The following is a 21,670-nucleotide window of genomic DNA, read 5'->3' as shown; positions in this document are numbered from 1 at the left end:
GCCGCTCGCCGCCCCGCCCGCTGCGCCGCATGCCCGCCGCGCGCCCGCCCGCCGAGCTCCCCCACGGTGGCGCGACCGGGGCGACCTCCCCCGCAGCGGCCATCCGTGTTCATCGAGCAGGCGCTGGAGATCCCTGCTGCCACGATGAATGTGTTCGAGATCCCTCTGGAAACTGAGAAGAGAAGAGGAGAGGAGAGAGAGGAAGAAGAGAGGAGAAAATAGAAGTGTATGACACGTGGGTCTGTTCACAAAGGGTAAAATAGACCATTCACAACAAGTGCTCATATTTTTGGAGCTGGAGCACTGCCATCAGCCAAACACGTGCAGCAGCTCCATATTTTTTTTAGAGTTGGTGGAGTGGAGCTAGGAAAGTGTGGAGCTAGTGGAGTGGAGCTGTTTTTTCTGGAGTGGAGTGCTCCCAAACAGGCCCTTAGTCAGTTGTTGTTGCCTCTGTATCTCAAGGAGCAATGCAAGAAGTGCAGCAGATTCACCACGCCTAGAGCAGCCATCAACCAGAAGAAATAGTCCAGGTGCCCCTCATTCAGGTCGTCCGGTATCCACCCGGGCTTCCCGCCACGCGCCGTAACAGCTGCGACGGCGCCGAGCACCGCCGAGTTGAGGTAGTTCCCAGCAGCAATAGTGAGGTGCGCAAGCGCCGTTCCCAGGCTCTTCATACCGTCCGGCGACTGCTCGTAGGAGAACTCGAGGATGCCGATGGCCGTGAACACCTCCCCCGCGCCGAGTACGGCGAACGCCGGAGCCTGCCACATGATGCTCATCAGCGTGCCAGTCCTTTGGAGGACCAGCCTCCGTGCCTCGACCAGCGCCGCGTACACCATGCCGGCCACGGACAGAGCAAGCCCGACGCCGAGGCGTTGGAGCTGTGACAGGCCGCGCTCCTTGCCGGTGGCGCGGCGGGCCAGCGGCACCAGCACGGCGTCGTAGACGGGGATGCAGACCATGACGCTGATGACGTTGAAGGTCGCCAGTGACGCCGGCGGCACGGTGAAGGAGCCGACGCGGTTGTCCATCACCGCCCCCTGCTCGATGAACGTTGACGACATCTGCGCGTTCACCGTGGAGAACAGCACCATGGATGCCCAGACGGGGAACATCCGGAGCAGCATCTTCAGCTCCTCAACCTGGGAGACAGTGCAGAGCCTCCAAGGGTTCTCGGACACTGGTTGGCCTTTCTCGTGGGACGATGTCACTAAGATGGCAGCCTTGTCAAAGAATCTGGGGTGCAGGAGATGCGATCAAATGTGAGGTGATTTCCAATTTTTTTCAATGTTCAGATGACATGTCTTATAAGCACGCAGAGGATGAAGATTATCTGAAGGAAATTCAGCTTGCAACTTTATATTTATGTATCAGCCTTGTGAAAACAATATGAAGATAACAAGCAGGTGACGTCAGTTAACTTCTATTGAGGTCCACAGAAGCACCAACCGTGGCTGCCTAGGACACAACTGTGCATATCTGTGAAAGCATTTTACTCAGCAAGATGTGTTTTTTTTGGGGAACCAGGTTCGAGCCTTGGCCGGCAGCACCACAACTAGGTGACTTACCACCGTGTTATAAACACATTCCCAAAAAGGAAATTAACTTACACATGAGATTCAATCGTGGGTGTACAGTTTGTAGGTGCACAAAATGAGATTCAATTAAGAAATTGTGCACAACTAGTCTTAACCCGCAGCAGGTGAACAGTTGTAGGTGCCAAATTCTGATAGCAATTAGGCGTACTTGGATGTAGCTGAAGTACCTGAATTGAGAGGTATGCTGAATCCTGCAATTTGGCTTAGTTGGGGAAGGCACCTCATGCAGAGTAGAACAGTCTTCAGGCAACCCCAAATTGTAGTTCCTTACAGCTGCAACAACCACCTGAGAGACTCTTTTCAGAGGGCTCCCTTGTAGTTTCTTGTACCTGTACACCCTCCTACCGGTGACGAAAGCGGCCAGCCCAAACACCACGAGAACCGTCGGGATCCAGAAACCAATTCCCCATCCAACATTGTCCTGCACCCAGACAAGAACTGTCCCGGACAGCAGGGAGCCAATGTTGATGGATAAGTAGTACCAGTTGAAGAAGGACGCCTTGGCGACCCTCTCCACCGGGTTGGCGCCATCAAACTGATCGGCACCAAGGGCAGAGGCGCAGGCCTTTATGCCGCCTCCTGCGAGGGCGACTAGGTAGAGTCCCAGGTACACCACGACATGACGAATGCCACTGTCGTGTAGTGGGTCCATGAGCAGTGGTAGCCATGCTGAGGCCGTCATTGTTAGCATACCCTGACAGAAGAAAGACGTTCATTCAAATTTGCTGATGGAAGATGTCAACATATTACAGAATTTTATAATGTCTATATATATACTTTGGCTGTTGCAACTTACAACTATGTAAATTGATAGGGAGATTACTATTGTCCAGTATCTACCCCAGTATGTATCGGCCAAGAAAGCCCCGATAACTGGTGTGACGAAGCAAGTGCCGATCCAGGTAGAGACATTCTTTGCAGCATCGGCATTGCTCTCATGGAGTTCACCCCTGAGATAAGTGACCAGGTTCTTCGCAACTCCGAAAAAGACAAAGCACTCAAAGAATTCGGTACCTATCACATTTTCAAGTATCAGTATAGATGGTAAGTTCTCTTTCTGTTATGCAGCTGGAAGAACTTATCTGCTGAAGAGATGATACCTAAGATCAAGAAACATGCTCTCCAATTTCCTGTGGTCCGTTTCAGAGCAGGCTGATTGTTAATATCAACCGTTCCATCCCCAGTATACAGCGAATCTACATCCTGAAAGAATTATAGTACCGGAACTATAGCTGATTAGCTAAAGACTGTATATCTTCTTGCATAGAAAAAATTGTTGCTAAAGAAGAAACTCTATTTCTTTCTGACAGGTAGGCGAGCAACAAATGTCTGTTCTTCTTAACAGGATGTAACATGGCTAGAACATCACCTGCGACTGGAGGTGAGGAATCAGTGGCCTCTCCTCATCTGCTGTTGCTTCCATGGTCCCCTGTGAGCCTCAGCAGTGGGGTTCCCTTTTTTTGATGGAAAGCTTCAGCAATGGTGTTGAGTGGGTATGGAAATAAGCAACCACTTCCTATATGATGGCCCCTCTGTTGCCTGCTGGACAGTGACATGCCAACGATGGCAAGAGGATTACTAAACACATTCTTGCAAATAAACTACTCCACATTCAACGATGACATAAAGTGCATTACAATCATCAGCAGTCGATACATTTCCAATTACAATCATCAGAGAAGTCATAGGCAGCAACTAATTTGGCTTGTGAAAGGCATATGACAGTATCGCCAACTTGGAAAAACTCTGCTTTCTCGCAAGCAACGTCCTTCTCGCTTGCGGCATGGCAACATAGGAGCTAAAATGTTCACTTCCCATCCCAGGGCCTACTATTCCTACACTGATTTAGGCAATACTAACCAATTTCTGACACCCATTGTGGAAACAAATTCATAAAGAAAAGAATATTTTTTTCCCCCGTGGAGGAGAGAGGGAGACAGCCTGACCTGGTGGTGGCTGACGGGGACGAGGCGAGGAAGGCCAGGGATCGGGGGGTGGGTGTGGCGCATGGTGGAGGATCAGAGAAGGAAGCCTCTGCTTCTGCCGTCCTGCAGGAAGAAGAAGAGAAAATTCCATATACGTGATTAAAAATTTAGCTCATCCCTTCTATACCATTGGAAATTTAACTCCATCCCTTGCCATTGACGTTATTTTTCTTTAAAAAATCACTATGACGCCGTTAGAATTTGTCTGTCTATCGCCGTTTTTCCATTTTTACCCATCCCCAAACCTTATCCTGAGCCATCTCATCTGCCTTCTCCCCAAATCGATGACCCATGGAGCGCCGACCCGCGAATACCCGGCGGCGGGAGCGAGATTCAGTGACTTTCCTCCGTAAAGTCACGGCGTACCTTTCTCCTCCATATCCAGCATCTGTATCTGATCCAATGACTCCCTAGAGTTTGCAAGCAAGGTCCCAGGACTTCTTCCAGCAGCTGAGAGAGGCCGGAGCGAGTCTCCAATGGCGTGCGAACTCGCGCTCTCCCGCGCCGCGCTGTCTTGGTGTCCTGGAGATGGAGGTCCGCGCCTCCTCTCCTTCCCCACATGCTGCTAAGAGCTCCGGTAGTCCGGTGTCCCCCACTGCGCTAACTAGATGCCTCTATCTTCATCTTCTTGCTCGTGTTCCTGCCTCCGGTTCCGTCGGATGCGGCGTCATCGCGGCCGCTTGATCGGCCGCCCCAATCCCGGATCGCGCTCGCCTCACTGAATCGCAGCACTCGCGCCGGCTCTGACTCAGCCACCCAAGGGATGGATAGGGAGGTGTAGTGGAGCTTAATCGCTGCCCAATTGGAAGGGAGTCAGTCCATCGCCAGAGATTACCTCGCTGGTAGATTTTAGTGGAAGAACAGAGAGAGGAGGAGGAATTGGAGGAGCGAATATCTACACTATGCGCACAGCGGGAGACCTCCACCTCTTCGCCGTTCGTCGCGGCCACGCGGAGCTGCTGGACGATGCCCCAGCTCCTGGTAGCGCGAGAGGCCGAGAGCAACCCGGAGCCCATAACGATGCACTCACGTGGCTCTATGCTCTCGCGGATGCTGCCCTGTCGGGCATGACTGAGCCCCATGATGGCGACGGCCCCGCTAGGCGCCAGACCGGCGCGGCCAAGCCGTTCCTTTGCCTGCGTGCCACCCGAACCAAAGCGGATGAAGCTGCTGTGTTTGGTTTTCTAAGTTAAAATTTAATCCGTATTACATCGAATCTTTGGAGGCTAATTAGAAGAACTAAATATGAATTAATTATAAAATTAATAATTCACGATACGAATCTATTAAGCCTAATTAATCTATCATTAGCATATGATTACTGTAGCAGCACATTGTGAAATCATGAACTAATTAGGCTTAATAGATTCGTCTCGCGAATTAGCCTCCATATGTGCAATGAGTTTTGTAAATAATCTATATTTAATACTCCTATCTAAACATTCGATGTAATAGAGACTAAACTTTAGCGGCGGGAACCAAACGGGGCCAGGCTCGAAGTTTTTCTTTGAAACGCTGTGAGCCGTTGGATCGAGAACTTATGCTAGAGATGTATAAGAAAGTTACGTTGTGACTTGACGAAGGAAAGTCACTGATTCCTCCTCCCCGGCGGCGACGGGCCACCGGCGACCATGCGCCCCCTCACCCGGCTCAAACCAGCCGCACCAGAGTCCCCTCCCCGGCCTGGATTGACGCGGCTCGAGCATCGACTCCTGGTGGCTGGAGCGTTAGTCCGTGCCCGACGCCCACCGCCCTCAAAGGCAGCCTAAGCGGGCAGTAGTAGATGAGCGACGGCAAGAAGGCGCGTATTCACAGCCTCTGCAGTCATCGGGCTTGGTTGCTTCGTTCGGAGAGGACGTGCCGGGCCAACATCCGCCGCTCCAGGTACGCCGAGTGCTCAGCACGGCTCGAGCTCGTCTAATCACCTTACACTCCGCTTGACCGATCGGATTGGATCGAATCAGATCACACAGACCAACTAGCTACTATTGTTCACGCAGCCCTGAAACGAGAGATACATCCGTTGTTCTGTGATGCATCAGTCATCCGTGCTCTTGATTGTTTGGGAACGTGGGCCCGATTTTTGTTATTGTTTATTATTCTATTCTCTATTGGTGTAACGGTATTGTGATTGTTTGGAGAGATGACAGCGGACGAGAGGAATAATCCAATACAATCAATGGATGGTTGTTCTATGCATATGTATTTGGTGTGTGTTGATACTGTTCTTGACTGCAATATTCATCTCTTCTCTTCTAGGGGTAATACTGTCTTTTCCACCTTTATTTAACAGTCATGTGACTGAATGGTGACAGCAATGGCGCAGAAGGTACGGGGTTACAGTTTCGATGGTACTGAAGGGATAAATTAAAAAAATGCATAGGCGACATTATTATGTGCAGAGGTACTACAAGATATATTAAAAAAATGCAGTCTTGGATGGTTGCTGCAGCACGGGAATCACAGTACAATTTTTTCTTTCCTTTATCATACTATAAGCCGCACGGTGCACACGTGTCGATAAAGGTATTCGTATTATATTAATGGATCCTTGTAAAAGTTTGCTTTTGTAATTAGCCAAACTTTTTGCGAGATTTGTGCAAAAAATTACGAATCAAAACTGATGGACAAACTTATTCCCTGTTTCCAACCCCTCGTCGACCTGAGCTGCTCCTCGAAACTATGGTCCCTGATCTAAAATTACCTACTGTCCGAGATTTGTTTACACAAATATATCATGATAACTTCCAAGGGGGTTTGATGCATAAATCCAAAGGGTTACGTTTTTCTTTGCAGTGTTGACTTCTCTACAAACCAGAATGCAACATTTCTTGAAATTCAGACAAAACATAAAATGTGGAACTGCTTGAAAACAAAACTAATGAAGTAGTAACGCAAATGCATCCGAGAGGAGAGGAGGAAGAGAAAGGAGAGGAGGAAGAAAATGAAAACGCTGGCTAGCTAGTGTGTACTGTTCAAGGTACTAAATAACATTTAGCGATATGGTAGCGGATTAGGATTGGTGTAGCGGATTGCGGATAGCGGGTGCTATAGCGGATGCTAAATCCAAATAGCGGATTTCAAAAATAGTCACAATTTTGGAGCATATATGAATATTAACATCAAGTTTACTTAAAAAGGTAATTTTATGGTAAGAATCACAAATAAATAGATATAATTAAGATATATACTAACATTGAATTCTCATAACAATAAATAAAAAATTCATTTTTCATCCCATAATCCTTCATCGTTACCTAAATAATCCTTTTAAACATTGTTATTACCATTTGATTCATATTCATATGCCGCTTGAATCATAAATGTAGCGAATAACAGTCTAATATGAGCAATAGCAGCCGCAACAGAAGGTAATAGCGGACAATAATGGCCGCTAAATCCAAACATGATATCTTGGGTACCGCTACCGCTATAGCGGCCGCTATTGCGAGCGCTACGAATGCTATTTAGAATCCAACCGCTTAACTATAGTTTTGGACCCTGGTGATACCAATTACCAAACGACAGGATAGGCTTAACATATGCTACACAGTAGGCCTAGCTACACTACCATGTAATGGGCATGACAGGACATGCCCGGTGCATTAATTGTACGCGTGAACTTTAGTCATGGTATTTTGATTAATTACTCTACCTGGAAAAAATAGAGTAGGAAGGTTGAGGGCGTGTTTGGATACGAGGTGCTAAACTGTAGCAGGATCACATCGGATGTTCAGATACTAATTAGGAGGACTAAACATGAGTTAATTACAAAACTAATTGCACAGATGGAGTCTAATTCACGAGACAAATCTATTAAGGCTAATTAATCCATTATTATCAATGACTATTGTAGCACCACATTGTCAAATCATGAACTAATTAGGCTTAATAGATTCGTCTCGTGAATTAGACTCCATCTGTGCAATTAGTTTTGTAATTAGGCTATGTTTAATATTTCTAATTAGTATCCAAACATCCAATGTGACAGGTGCTAAAGTTTAGCAGGGGTATCCAAACACCCCCTGAGTTGGTGTGCTTCGGTCACCAAAAATAGGTGCTTTAATAAGTTAAATAAAAAGGAAAGGAAATTCTTTTCAAAGAGAGAAGATAGGGCACGTTCCTGTTATTTTTAAGGTCTATAAGGATTTTTTGAAAAATAAATAAAATAATAGTGTTATAATACAAGATCGGTCAAGTATGAATATGTTGATATACTATTTATTCAGCCGACCCCCGAGGCAAACCTGGCGTTGGTGATCCAACGCGCCTCCCGTTGATCTCCGGTGGCACCCACGCGATGGAGGGTCTCTCCTCCTTTGGCGTCCGGCATGGGCTAGATTTTGAAGCACTCGTCTCCAATCGATTTGGACAATCCTTCACCGTCTCCTCTCCCAATCCCTCTGGCGATTTTGTTCCTGGTCTCTTCTTTCTCTCGCTCTTCCATTTGTTTGAATGAGAAATCAATGGCTTTGGTCCTCCAATCTTTTCTTGGAGGTGTTGCTTGTGATTTTCAGGTGGTTCATCAAGCGAACGGGACTTTCCATTCCTCTGTTGCCTCTAAGAGGGTCGGAATCATGATTCATCATCTCGGGAAATTTCTCTGTAAAACATTTGCCATTTTCTTCATCCTTTTGCATGATGGGGCTCCTGACTATGTGTGAGAGAAGGAGAAATGGGACAGGGAGCAAGATGCCCAATGGAATCCCCCTCACCATCTTAAGAAAAGGTCTTATGCTAATGTTGTTGCGCAACATATCCCACCAATGATCCCTAAGCGCAAGTCTGCCTTCAAGAGGATCCTCTACCCATCCTCATATTTCTCCACCAATTTTGCGTCTGATTTTGGTCAGCGTCAATCTGCCTTTGTTAGGCTTGGTTCGTGAGTTCCGCTGATGGTGAAGAACAGGGAGAACAGCTCAAACTCGAATTCAAAACCAAAACTTGCTCCTCTTTTTTCGCGGCATCCAATCCGGGATTTATCGCAGGTTTCCTGTTTATGTTGCCTTGCCAAAGGGCATCTTATTGCGACGTGTAAGCAAGAGGTCAGGTGCAAGGCATGCTTTTGATATGGTCACGTTGCCAAATCTAGCAAATCCAAGAAGAGATCCATCCTCGTGTACCGTCCTAAATCTCCTATGGCCTTGCAACCGGGGGACTCGGCATCCACCAAAACTAATATAAATGTTGTGCCCCCTTCTGCTGCTGGCCCTTCTTCCTCCCTGCACCCTGCCTCTTCAGCTTCCCCGAGGTCCCCTGGAAAACCCTCACCCTCACCTCCTCCACAACCGCCGATGGCGTTCTTCTCCGTCGACCCTCGCCCTCATGCTCCGCGGGGTTTTGATGTTGTTCCTAATGACCCGGAGGCGCCGCCTTTGGTCCTCTCGGTGTACATAGGGCGCATGGAATCCTACAACGAAGACCTCACCATCACCTACATGGTGCTAAAAGTGAACAAGGCGGACTTCGAGCCAATGGCCATGGCTCTCAAGGATTTCTTCGCTCGCACTTATGGTGTACATCTTACTAAGGTACAATCCTGCCCAATCGGTGATGCTTATATTCGCTTCCATAGTCCGGTAGAAAGGGAATGGTTCTTGGATAAGATTGTTCAGTTCAGGCCCAATTATCAGATCCACTTTGCTAAGCATGATGAGGGCAGGAACGCTAGGTTCCAGTATATGGACAGGGAAGCATGGATCATGTTGATGCCATTCCTCTAAGATTATAGGAACAACATTGTTATTTCCAACGTAGTCTCAGGATTTGGGTTGCTTCAGTATTGGCATGGCACCAACAATGAGGCAAGGATAGTTGCTAAAATCAATCTGTCTGCCGGTGCTAAGATTCCACATGGTGTTTTGGTTTCTCATGGCATCCTGTAACATCCGCGGAAATCACCAACTAAAATCACCAGTTAAAAATCGCTTTCAAAATATTTTTACCGCTGAGCTCCCGAAAATCGAAAACTTTCCCGCGATTTCGCCGTCCCGGCACCTAAGCCGACAGCCATCATCTTTACCCGTGCCCGTAAATCTCACCGCGTGCCGTCGTCAGACCACCGCGCGCGTGCTCCGACCGCGTGCCGGAATCGCCGCCGGTCCCTCTCTTTTTCTTTTTCCCTTCCCCTTTTCTTTTGCCTTCTTCCCTTCTTCCTCCTTCTTCTTCCTCCTTCCTCCTTCCTTCTTCTCTTTCCTCCTCCTTATTCTTCTTGGTGCCGCACGTTCGGCCCCAACACCATAACTCCACCGCACCCCACCTCCCTGGCGCCATAGCATCGGCCGCCCAGCCCCCGCGTGCCCCGGGACCTGTGCCGCCCGGCCCGGCGCCGGCCTCGCCGGCACCCCCCCGGGACCCGCGCCGCCCGACCCCGCCGACCCCTTCCCGCGCCCCTCCTGCGCCGGCCCCACCTCCGTCCCCGCTCCATGCCGCCCGCCGCCAGCCCCTACCTCTCCTCCGGTGCCGCCCACCTCATGCCACCATTGTCGTGCCGCCCTCCCCGCGACGCCCTCCTCCGGCGCCCGAGCCCCTACTGCCGGCCCGGCCTGCCCGGCCCCCACCCCCATGCCGCACACCACCGGCCGCCCAGTCCCCCACCGCCGCCCGCCCCTCGCCGGCCTATAAAAAGGGCCCCTCGCCCGGCCTCCCTTGCCACTCCACCACAAACCTAGCTCGCCACCGCCGCCCATGCGCCACCGCCTCCCGCCGCCGCTCGTGCGCCGCCACTAGCTGAACTGTTAGTCTTCAGGGGTGCTGGTGAGCAACGAGAGCCCATGGAAAAGGAGTAAGATCTTGGTGACTTAGGTCCCGGTTACAGTCTCGTGGATGAGCCGTGAACCCCTTGGGTGCTTCCGTGAAGGCTAGCCAGTCTCAGCTAAGGTGGGTAATGGCTTTGTTAGGATCCGCACCGACACTAAGGTGATCGTGCTGCGGTACCCTACTTGTGGGAAAAGTGTACAACCTCTGCAGAGTTAAAACCTATCCGGGTAGCCGTGTCCACGGTATTGGACGAGTTACAGCTTGGTCACATAACTAGCACTTGGGCATGGTTGTCGGGTGTGTGTGTGTGTGTGCGTGTGTGTGTGGAATTTTGGAAGTGTCCGGCAGTTGTGCCGTGAGCTATGGCGGACGGGGAGTCCGATAGCGATAAAACTTGGATCCTATTGGGTAGGATCAACCCCACTTAATGTTTCGGTTACTAAAGAAAAGCTTTACGAAAACTTGTTGGAAAACGAGCCCATGCATGTGTTGAAAATCTAGCTTTATTGCAAATAAACCCTAGCCTATCCTTGATATATCCTGTGCATATACTTGCTTGTATCCCCCTCCGTGGATGGGGTTGGACTTGTTGAGTACGTTCGTACTCACCCTTGCTTCGTTACTACAGAGGAAGACCCGGATTTCGTCATCGAAGACCTTGAGTAGAGGTTGTGTCCGCACCCAACGCTGCCTGTGGTGTTGGCCTATCCAAGATGTTGCTGCTGTCGTGTAGTTCCGAGTGCTGTCTTTTGGCAGTCGCTTGGTTAGCCGCTGTTGTTTATTTATTTATTATCGCTGCGTGGCTTTCACGCCCGCTTCCTCGGGAGTTGTACGGTAATTGAATTATCTGTCGAATAAATGTGTCATCAGCCTCCTGGGACTGATATTTGTATCACATTTAGTCTCTACTTATGTGGGGACGTTTCAGGTGGTATCAGAGCCGTCATTGGCTGTAGGACGCAACCTTAGGACCGAATTAGCCCTTTTGACTAAAATAAAAGATTTATAAAATTTCTACCTACCTCTGCTCTATTGCAAAACTAATTTGTGCCCGGATCTTTTCCAGATGGCCGAGGAAGGATGGGTCAACAGCCACTGCCTGGAAGAGCCTGGTTTTCCCAGACTGTTGTTCGCCTGCATGGACCGCCTCGGAATCTACGAGCGTTCGGAGTACACAAGCAGGGAATACGAGGACCGCGGAACCCCTCGATGTGAGATGATTATCTACATCGGGCAGAGTAGCCGTTACCCCGACATCCAGCCTTGGAATGTAACTGCTACCGGCTTCCGGCACAAGGATACTTATCAAGTGGCAGCTCGGAAGGCCCTCCGCTTCCTATGCCAGATCTACGAGAGGCACATCGGCCGCACTCCGATGAGGTTCTACCCGCCTGTCAAGAAGAACCGCCCGGTATGGCTGGCCCGGGTGAGAACTTTGGAAGGACGTGGACAGCGCGAGGACGACCCCACTGTACTCCACATGGCTGCCTACCTTCTCACCTTGGACGAGCTCTATGACAAGCAGGCTGCTAAGTTGAAATAGCAGACTCGTAGGGCTGAGGACGCAGAGGTTATGGTGAGGAGGCTTCAGGTGAAGTTAGCTGCCGCCGAAGCTCGAGCCGCAGCCGCTCAAAGCAACGAGGCCATTGCCTTTGAGGCTCTCAAGGAAGCCGAGGATCGGCACTCCAAGGAAATGAAGGATTCCCACCTCACCATTCGTGCCAGAAGGAGGATGGTGGCCATCGAGGATGAAGAGGCCTCGATCCTTGAAGGAATTCCCATCACCCCAGGGTCCGGTAAACGGAAGAGCCTGGATGCCACCCCAGTGCCACCGCCTTCGGAAAGGAACTCCGAGGTGTCGGATGGAGAGGTGCCCGAGACCCCTCCAGCAGGCGGGACTCTGAAGGATGAAGTGCTGGCCCTTCTCATCCCGTTAGAAGACCACTCAGTCCAGGGAGAAGACTCGCCCCACGAGTAGTATGCCCAGCTCAAAGTTGCCCAGGGAATGAAGCCATCATGGTCCGAAGTTTAGAGTTGTACCCTCCCTTCAGTTGTGTTGTTGTAACCGGTCGTGTAGTACGTGTTTTGGCCTTGCCCCAGAAGTGTTGTACCCCCCCCCCGGGGGGCAAAATAAATAAAATCGCTTGTGTTTGTTGCTTGTTAGTCTGTGTGTTTGTCGACAGGAGGTGGATTCTGTCTCTTCGAAAATACGAAATAACCACTTTAAAGATCACTAAAATTCAAATCCCACTCTCATAAGGTCTCACTCAATCTACAGATGCCGCTTAAGCGTGCCACCAGGACCTCCCCAAGTTAGGCCCATGCCACCCCCAGTGCTGAGAGGCAGCCAGAAAGGCAAGAGCCGCCTCCGGCAGTGCTTCCTGAGGAATAGGAAGTGAGCCAGCCAGAAGGAAGGGGAGAAAGCCAAGTGGGAACACAGCAGCCACCACCCCCACCAATTATTGATCTGGTTCAAGTAATGAACAACCAGACCCTTCTGCTGGAAGCTCTGGCCAACGCCGTCACCCGCTAGAGGCCCCGCGGGCAGAACATGAATGAGAAGTTGACGGACTTCCTCCGTACCAAGCCACCCACTTTTGGCGGGTCCGTCAACCCTCTGGACGCAGATGACTAGCTGCGCGTCATCCAGAGGAAGCTGGAACCATTTGGTTGCGAGGGCAGGGACAAAGTTCTCTTGGCTGCCCACTAGCTCACTGGAACTGCTCTAGCCTGGTAGGAGAATTACTGCTCTGCCGCCCAGGATGCCTCCACTATCACCTGGGATGAGTTCGTGACGGAATTCCGTCGCTACCATATCCCCGCAGCCACCATCAAGCCCAAGGCGGATGAGTTCTGCGAACTCCGCCAAGGAAACAGATCTGTGGAAGAGTACACATTCTAGTTCATGGAGCTGACCCGTTATGCTCCAGAGGAGGTGGACAAGGATGAGAAGAAGCAGGACATGTTCAAGAAAGGCTTGAACGCAGAACTGAGGACCCTGCTCACTCCCCAGATCTACCCCGACTTCAACACCTTGATGAACATGGCCATCTTGACTGAGAGAGCCAAGGCAGAAGAACGGAGGGACAACAAGCGCCGGTTCCTGGAGCGCAAGACGCACCAGCAGGACCGATTCCAGAAGCCAAGGAGCTTCGGTCACCCCTTGCCCAGATCCCAAGCTCCCATGCATTATCGGACTCAGTCCCAAGCACCCGGTTCCCACCAGACCGCTGCCCCGTTCAGGAGCCAGAACCCTGCCAAGGCCCCACAGAGCGGCGCCAGCCAAGTCACTGGCAACAGTAGGGCATGCTTCAACTGCAGAGAGCCAGGGCATTTCATCGCCAACTGTTCCTATGTCAACAAGCCAGCAGCATCAGCCTTCTCCAACTCAGTAGCTGGGCCCAGGGCCGCATTGTCAGGAGCCAACCGTGTGCCAGTCCGCAGCAACAACAACCCCGGCAACAACAACAACCAGCAGATGAGGCCGCCCCAGCAATCATTCGGACGAGCCCGCGTCAACCACATCGACGCGCAGGAAGCTCGCGAAGCTCAGGGCGTGGTACTCGGTGAGTTTCTAGTCAGCTCATTCTTGGCAACAGTACTTTTTGACTCTGGAGCATCACATTCTTTCATAGCCTCAAGTTTTGTGGAAGAACACCATATACCCACAGTACTACTAAAGTTACCCCTATTAACCCGGACTCCTGGAGCCGACATTCAGTGTTGACTAGGTTGTTCCCGGGTAAGGATCAATTTAAGTGGGGTAGAATTTCTAGCGGATCTAGTAGTACTTAAGTCTAAGGGGATAGATGTGATTCTTGGAATGGACTGGTTGAGCCTGCATGACGGTCATATAGGGTGTGCTGATAAGGTAGTGCACCTGATCAATCGGGATGGTGTGCAAGTGATATGTCACACTCGAGGAAGTGGCCCGGACCCCATGGTGTTTAGCATGGAGACCAAGACCATGGAAGAAGTCCCGGTAGTGAGTGAATACCCGGATGTCTTTCCCGAGGAACTACCTGGAATGCCCCCTGACAGGGACATAGAGTTCGTAATTGACCTCGTCCCCGGAACCTCTCCTATAGCCAAGAGACCCTATAGGATGGCAGCCTCAGAGTTAGCCGAACTGAAGAAACAGCTGGGGGAATTGCAGCAGAGTGGCTTTATTAGGCCTAGCTCATCCCCGTGGGGAGCCCCTGTACTTTTTGTCAAGAAGAAAGACGGGAGTATAAGGATGTGCGTAGATTATCGCGCACTAAATGAGGTCACCATTAAGAACAAATACCCCCTCCCCAGAATAGATGACCTATTCGACCAGCTGAAAGGAGCCAAGTATTTCTCCAAGATAGATCTAAGGTCAGGGTACCATCAGCTCAAGATCAAGGAGAGCGACATCCCGAAGATGGCCTTTGTCACCCGTTATGGTCAATTTGAGTTTACCGTGATGTCTTTTGGATTGACCAATGCACCTGCTTATTTCATGAACCTCATGAACAAGGTGTTTATGGACGAGTTAGATAAGTTTGTCGTAGTCTTTATTGATGACATACTTATTTACTCCAAGAGTGTTCAGGAGCATGAACAACATATACGGGTAGTGTTGGAGAAATTGAGAGCCCACCGACTCTGTGCTAAATTCAGCAAGTGTGAATTTTGGCTTGAGAAAGTGGCATTCCTTGGTCATATTTTGACCGCAAAAGGAGTAGCAGTTGATCCTGAGAAAGTTGAGGCCGTCTCCAACTGGCAGCAACCCACCAATGTTAGTGAAATCAGGAGTTTTCTTGGTTTAGCTGGGTATTACCGGAGGTTTATTGAGGGATTTTCCAAGATAGCCCGGCCCATGACAGAGCTGCTTAGGAAGGATAAGAAGTTCGCCTGGACTGAGTCATGTGAGCGGAGCTTCCAAGAACTGAAGAAGAGGTTGACGACAGCCCCAGTATTAACCCTACCTGATATCCAGCGAGACTTCGTCATCTACTGTGATGCATCCCGACAAGGATTAGGGTGTGTCCTCATGCAAGATGGGAAGGTTGTGGCATATGCTTCCCGCCAACTCAAGCCCCATGAGCAGAACTACCCAACCCATGACTTAGAGTTTGCAGCCGTAGTGCATGCCCTCAAGATCTGGAGACATTATCTGATTGGGAATAAGTGTGAAATCTACACCGACCATAAGACCCTAAAGTACATTTTCACCCAGCCCGATCTGAACTTAAGGCAAAGGAGGTGGTTAGAATTGATAAAGGACTACAACCTAGAAATCCACTACCACCCCGGCAAGGCTAATGTGGTGGCTGACGCCTTAAGCAGAAAATCCTATGGACCGCCCGGACCCGAGAATGCCCGCTTACAAGAAGAGATAGCTCGGTTAAATGTACACATAGTTCCCCACAATACTAGCCGCAAGCTAAGTGTCCAGCCCACCTTGGAGGATAAAATCCGAGAGGCCTAGAGTTCGGATCAGGACTTAGTAAAAATCCGCAAGCAGACCGGAGAAAATAAAGCCCCGGATTTCAAGGTGGACGACAAAGGAGCCCTGTGGTACAAGGACAGAATTTGTGTCCCCAAGGACGGAGAGTTCAGGCAGACCATCATGGATGAAGCCCATAACTAGGCATACTCCATTCACCCCGGATCCACCAAAATGTATATGGACTTAAAGCAGAAGTATTGGTGGAATGGAATGAAGGCAGACATAGCTCAGTTTGTCGCCCATTGTGATACTTGCCAAAGGGTTAAGGCCGAGCATCAGAAGCCAGCCGGCTTGCTGCAATCATTGCCTATTCCGATTTGGAGGTGGGATGAGATCGGCATGGACTTTGTAGTAGGCTTGCCCAGAACTCAGAAGGGAAATGAGTCCATATGGGTAATAGTGGACCGACTCACTAAAGTTGCTCACTACCTACCCGTACGGACCACTTATGGTGGAGAACGACTAGCCCAACTCTACGTTGACAACATAGTAAAGCTGCATGGTGTGCCCAGCCGGATCATCTCGGATAGAGGAACTCAGTTCACCTCTAGGTTTTGGAGGAGTTTGCATAAAGCCATGGGTACCAAATTAGACTTTAGCTCAGCCTACCACCCCCAGACTGATGGCCAAACGGAGAGGGTAAACCAAATCATGGAAGATATGTTAAGAGCGTGTGTCCTAACCTATGGCAAAGATTGGGAACAAAGTTTACCCTATGCAGAGTTCTCATACAACAATAGCTATCAAGCCAGTCTAGGCATGTCACCATTTGAGGCCCTTTATGGTAGAAAGTGTCGGACCCCTTTGATGTGGTCAGAAGTAGGAGAACGCTCCCTAGTCGGACCAGCCTTCATCAAGGAAGCAGAAGACCGTGTGGCAGAAATCTGAGAGAAGCTGAAGGCCGCACAGTCCAGGCAGAAAAGCTACTCAGACAAGAGGAGACGGGAATTGTGCTTCAATGAGGGAGATTTTGTCTACCTCAAGGTTTCCCCGATTCGGGGTACTCGAAGGTTTCAAGTACAAGGAAAACTGGCACCTCGGTATATTGGACCTTACCAGGTGTTAAAAAGAGTTGGAGCCGTAGCTTACCGTATCCAACTTCCTGAGGAAATGTCGGATATACACCCGGTATTTCATGTCTCCCAACTGAGAAAATGCTTGAGAGTACCGGAGGAACAAGTACCGGTGGAGACAATAGACCTACAAAAGGACCTTTGGTATCAAGAAGTGCCCGTGAAGATTTTGGACACCGTCACCAGAAGGACAAGGAATACAGCAGTCCGGATTTGCAGAGTATAATGGAGTAGACATGGCGAAGAAGAGGCCACGTGGGAACGCGAGGACGTGTTAAAGAAGGAATTTCCCCACCTTTTCATGACTCAGTCGAATCTCGAGGACGAGATTCAATTTAAGTGGGGTAGGTTTGTAACATCCGCGAAAATCACCAACTAAAATCACCCGTTAAAAATCGCTTTCAAAATCTTTTTACCGCTGAGCTCCCGGAAATCGAAAACTTTCCCGGCGATTTCGCCGCCCCGGCACCTAAGCCGACAGCCATCATCTTTACCCGTGCCCGTAAATCTCGCCGCGTGCCGTCGTCAGACCGCCGCACGCGTGCTCCGACCGCGTGCCGCAATCGCTGCCGGTCCCTCTCTTTTCATTTTTCCCTTCCCCTTTTCTTTTTCCTTCTTCCCTTCTTCCTCCTTCTTGTTTCTCCTTCCTCCTTCCTTCTTCTCTCTCCTCCTCCTTCTTCTTCCTAGTGCTGCACGTCCGGCCCCAACACCATAACTCCACCGCACCCCATGTCCCTGGCGCCATACCATCGGCCGCCCGGCCCCCGCGCGCCCCGGGACCCGCGCCGCCCGGCCCGGCACCCCCCCGGCACCCGCGTCGCCCGACCCCGCCGACCCCTTCCCGCGCCCCTCCTGCGCTGGCCCCACCTCCGTCCCCGCTCCACGTCGCCCGGCGCCGGCCCCTACCTCTCCTCCGGTGCCGCCCGCCGCACGCCACCATTGCCGTGCCGCCCTCCCCGTGACGCCCTCCTCCGGCGCCCGAGCCCCTACCGCCGGCCCGGCCTGCCCGGCCCCCACCCCCATGCCGCACACCGCCGGCCGCCCAGTCCCCCACCGCCGGCCACCCCTCGCCGGCCTATAAAAAGGGCCGCTCGCCCGGCCTCCCTTGCCACTCCACCACCACCCCAGCTCGCCACCGCTGCCCGTGCACCACCGCCTCCCGCCGCCGCTCGTTGTTATCCTATGGTTGTCTCTAAATATGACACGCTCTATTTAGTCGATAACCACCGCTAGAATGCTTAGGAAATTACTACTTAACTACAATCATTATTACAATGGTGTATTCGGAAAATAAATGTGTGTGTGTGTGTGCAAGTGAGAAAAATGGCTTTCCGGGTTTAAAGGAAAAGGATGTGTAGACAGGATGGATGGGTATTCCTTGTGTGGGATGCCAGGGTGTAGTGCTCGTAACTTGGTGGTTGAGCAATGTCGGGAGATATCCATCTTGTCATGGTTAAGGACCAAGTTGATGTGTCATCTTGCCTAATTCAACCATCGTGCAACCACTCGACCGTTGTATGGGCAACGGCTTAGCGTAAATCCCACTAGTTGAACTGTTAGTCTTCAGGGGTGCTGGTGAGCAACGGGAGCCCATGGAAAAGGAGTAAGGTCTTGGTGACTTAGGTCCCAGTTACGGTCTCGTGGATGAGCTGTGAACCCCTTGGGTGCTTCCGTGAAGGCTAGCCAGTCTCAGCTAAGGTGGGTAATGGCTTTGTTAGGATCCGCACCGGCACTAAGGTGATCGTGCTGCGGTACCCTACTTGTGTGAAAAGTGTACAACCTCTGCAGAGTTAAAACCTATCCGGGTAGCCGTGTCCACGGTATTGGACGAGTTACGGCTTGGTCACATAACTAGCACTTGGGCATGGCTGTCGGGTGTGTGTGTGTGTGTGGAATTTTGGAAGTGTCCGACAGTTGTGCCGTGAGATATGGCGGATGGGGAGTCCGATAGCGATAAAACTTGGATCCTATTGGGTAGGATCAACCCCACTTAATGTTTCGGTTACTAAAGAAAAGCTTTACGAAAACTTGTTTGAAAACGAGCCCATGCATGTGTTGAAAATCTAGCTTTATTGCAAATAAACCCTAGCCTATCCTTGATATATCATGTGAATATACTTGCTTGTATCCCCCTCCGTGGATGGGGTTGGACTTGTTGAGTACGTTCGTACTCACCCTTGCTTCGTTAATACAGAGGAAGAGCCGGATTTCATCGTCGAAGACCTTGAGTAGAGGTTGTGTCCGCACCCAACGCTGCCTGTGGTGTTGGCCTATCCAAGATGCTGCTGCTGCCGTGTAGTTCCGAGTGCTGTCTTTTGGCAGTCGCTTGGTTAGCCGTTGTTGTTTATTTACTTATTATCGCTGCGTGGCTTTCACGCCCGCTCCCTCGGGAGTTGTACGGTAACTGAATTATCTGTCGAATAAATGTGTTATCAACCTCCTGGGACTGATATTTGTATCACATTTAGTCTCTACTTATGTGGGGACGCTTCACATCCCTCCAAAGAGTCGATCCTGGATGTGCCCTATTTTTGTCCTCGAGCAGGAAGGCATCATGATGTTAGCGGATGAAGATCCAATGCCCTCCAATGGCCCTCTGTTTCCCCTACCTATGCAAGCCCCAAGGTGGAGGGGGCTCAATGGGAATGCGCCTGCCTATGGTGGATAGGCCTATGGTGAACAATCATATGTGGGTCAAGAAACTCCTTGTGATGGGACTGCTAGTGAAGCCATGAATGTCGATCCTCAGATTGCCGCTGCTTCTCAGGAAAAGTCCAAGGGCAGCCCTTTCTCTGGTGCGGTGGCTGATTTTGATGCCTCTAGTCACAATCCCTCTACACTAGAGGTGATGCCACTCCAGATGGTTGCGCCAATTGTTTCTCAGGTGAGATTGTCTTTATCAGAAGTGATCAATGCTCTTAACATTTAGTTTCACATTCCATCTGTTATTCTGGCACACATGCAATACTCTTTCTGCTTTTGATATCAATCTGGATACTACCATCCCCTCTTACGTCTCTGATCACCAGTCTCTGTTCTTTTTGGCCTCTGCTGCTGTGGATCAGAATGAGGCGTTGGTGGTGTTTGGCCCTGCACATCCTCTAGTCCCATACTCTGACGACAAGGATGACAACAGTGATGATGTGGAAATACTGGAAGGCCCAGTGGTGATCCCTGCTTCCCATAAGAGGAGGGCGCGCAAGATGAAGGAGGCCCTTGAGGACAAGTTCCTACATTGCAGCAAACGCCTCAACCATGATCTGCAAGGCTTCAGGGACGCTGCAAGCAAGGAGTAGGCTGAAGATTTCCCTGACATCTACACGGGCAAGGTAGACCTGCAGCAAGGTGCTGACCTAGCACCACACATGTCTCCTACAGTCATCCATGGAATTGCCATGGGTTTTCTTTAGATCTAGCCTGAGGCTATGTCTACTGCCATTCTGGAGGAATTAGATGACGATAATGTCAATCCTACTATATAATAGGTAGTAGGGATATCGTTGATGATGTGCATCTTTTGTTGGCTAGTAGTCTTTATCACCAGGACCTTAGTTGGGTGTTCTCCAGTGAACAATCTCAGTTTCGTGCCCTTTGAGGCCTTTATAATTAGTTGGTTACTCTACTATCACCTGTCTTTCTGGTGCTATCTACTGTCTATGGTGTGTCATGTTGATCTTCATTTCATATCCCCCTCTTTTATCCTTCTCTGTTTTGTGATCAGAGCTGCTTTTTGTTGATACATCTAGTGCTCAATGAGTAACAAACGTGCTATTAATATCTGGGTCTAGAATGTTAAGGGACTTAACTCCCAGGCAATGTAGGATGCCTTCCGTGATAAGATCTCTAAGAGTGTTGCTTCCATTGTTTGCCTTCAGGAAACTAAGAGAGATGTTTGATGTTGCCTATCTTAGAAAATTCTGCCCAAGACACCTCGGCCACTTTGAGTTTTCACCATCTGCTGGGGCTCCCGGTGGACTAATAGTCATCTAGAATTATAATTTCTTCAAGGGGACTCTAGTTCATAAGAACTCCTTCTCAATCACCATGGAATTTGTTTGCAGAATCACCATGGAATTTGTCTGCAATTTTTCTGGAAAGGTTTTTCATTTGACTGATATTTATGCTCTTCACACGCAGCTAACAAAAGTGCTTTCATCTTTTGGCTTTATAACCTTGATATCTCTACTTTTGATGAATGGATATTGGCTAGAGACTTCAATTTAATCAGATCTCCAGAGAATAGAAATAAACTGGGTGCCAATGTTAATGACATGCTCCTTTTCAATGATCTCATTGAGCATCTGGACTTGGTTGACATTCCTTTCCATGGCAGAAACTACTCTTGGAGCAACATGCAGGATAAACCTTTTCTTGAAAAACTAGACTGGATCTTCAATTCCTGCTCTTGGACTTTATCCTATCCAAATACCACAATGCAGACCCTGGATAAACCTATTTCAAATCATTGTCCTTTTGTTGTCACTATTGGGACCTCAATGTTAGGGATAGATCCCCATTATCCGCAAGGAAGGAAGAAGATGAACTCCTACTAGAATTTCCCTGTAATCCTACTATGACTCATACCATGTAATCCTATTAGGACTCCTCCTTGTAACCGACTAGTAATTCTACCCCCTGGAGTATATAAACGAGGGCAGGGGTCCATAGATCGGTAAGCGAAGACCTCATAGAACCACAACAGAGGACCAAAATCCTCAACACCAAACAACACCCAAGCGCAGGGCGCAATATACAATACCCCAAACAGGATGTAGGGTA

The 21,670-nt window shown here is 49.9% G+C and overlaps 1 protein-coding gene and 1 long non-coding RNA gene across 5 annotated transcripts; one reads left to right on the top strand and one right to left on the bottom strand.

Annotated features, from left to right (window-relative positions):
- Positions 1 to 242: 242 nt before the first annotated feature.
- Positions 243 to 4,613, bottom strand: LOC117839954 (protein NRT1/ PTR FAMILY 8.5). Of its 4 annotated transcripts, none has more exons than XM_034720400.2 (7): positions 3,950 to 4,613; positions 3,545 to 3,646; positions 2,968 to 3,137; positions 2,699 to 2,801; positions 2,395 to 2,612; positions 1,766 to 2,292; positions 243 to 1,236 (listed from the first exon to the last, which is right to left on the bottom strand). In XM_034720400.2, the coding sequence occupies exons 3-7, from the start codon at positions 3,019 to 3,021 to the stop codon at positions 435 to 437; spliced, it is 1,704 nt and encodes a 567-aa protein (XP_034576291.1). In that variant the 5' UTR covers positions 3,022 to 3,137; positions 3,545 to 3,646; positions 3,950 to 4,613; the 3' UTR covers positions 243 to 434. The 4 variants fall into 4 exon arrangements, with proteins under 4 accessions (XP_034576291.1, XP_034576292.1, XP_034576293.1 ...); XM_034720401.2 differs by having other exon boundaries at positions 4,419 to 4,613; XM_034720402.2 differs by having other exon boundaries at positions 4,510 to 4,607.
- A 14,413-nt stretch (positions 4,614 to 19,026) lies between these two features.
- Positions 19,027 to 20,542, top strand: LOC117839990 (uncharacterized). The gene is made up of 2 exons (XR_011897155.1): positions 19,027 to 19,775; positions 19,957 to 20,542. It is a non-coding gene; the product is annotated as an uncharacterized lncRNA (long non-coding RNA).
- The last annotated feature ends 1,128 nt before the right edge of the window (positions 20,543 to 21,670 follow it).

The sequence above is a fragment of the Setaria viridis genome, chromosome 9, assembly GCF_005286985.2.
Source record: "Setaria viridis chromosome 9, Setaria_viridis_v4.0, whole genome shotgun sequence".
NCBI classification, from domain to species: Eukaryota; Viridiplantae; Streptophyta; class Magnoliopsida; order Poales; family Poaceae; genus Setaria; species Setaria viridis.
Note: the sequence above shows the minus strand (reverse complement) of the source record. Positions and strands in the feature narration are given on the sequence as shown.

Coding starts and splice junctions, on each gene's coding strand:
- LOC117839954 (XM_034720397.2), bottom strand. CDS start 3,021: ATGGAAGCAACAGCAGATGAGGAGAGGCCACTGATTCCTCACCTCCAG. Junction 2,802..2,967: donor TTCCTCACCTCCAGTCGCAG/GTGATGTTCTAG, acceptor TAATTCTTTCAG/GATGTAGATTCGCTGTATAC. Junction 1,237..1,765: donor CAGCATACCTCTCAATTCAG/GTACTTCAGCTA, acceptor CCTGCACCCCAG/ATTCTTTGACAAGGCTGCCA.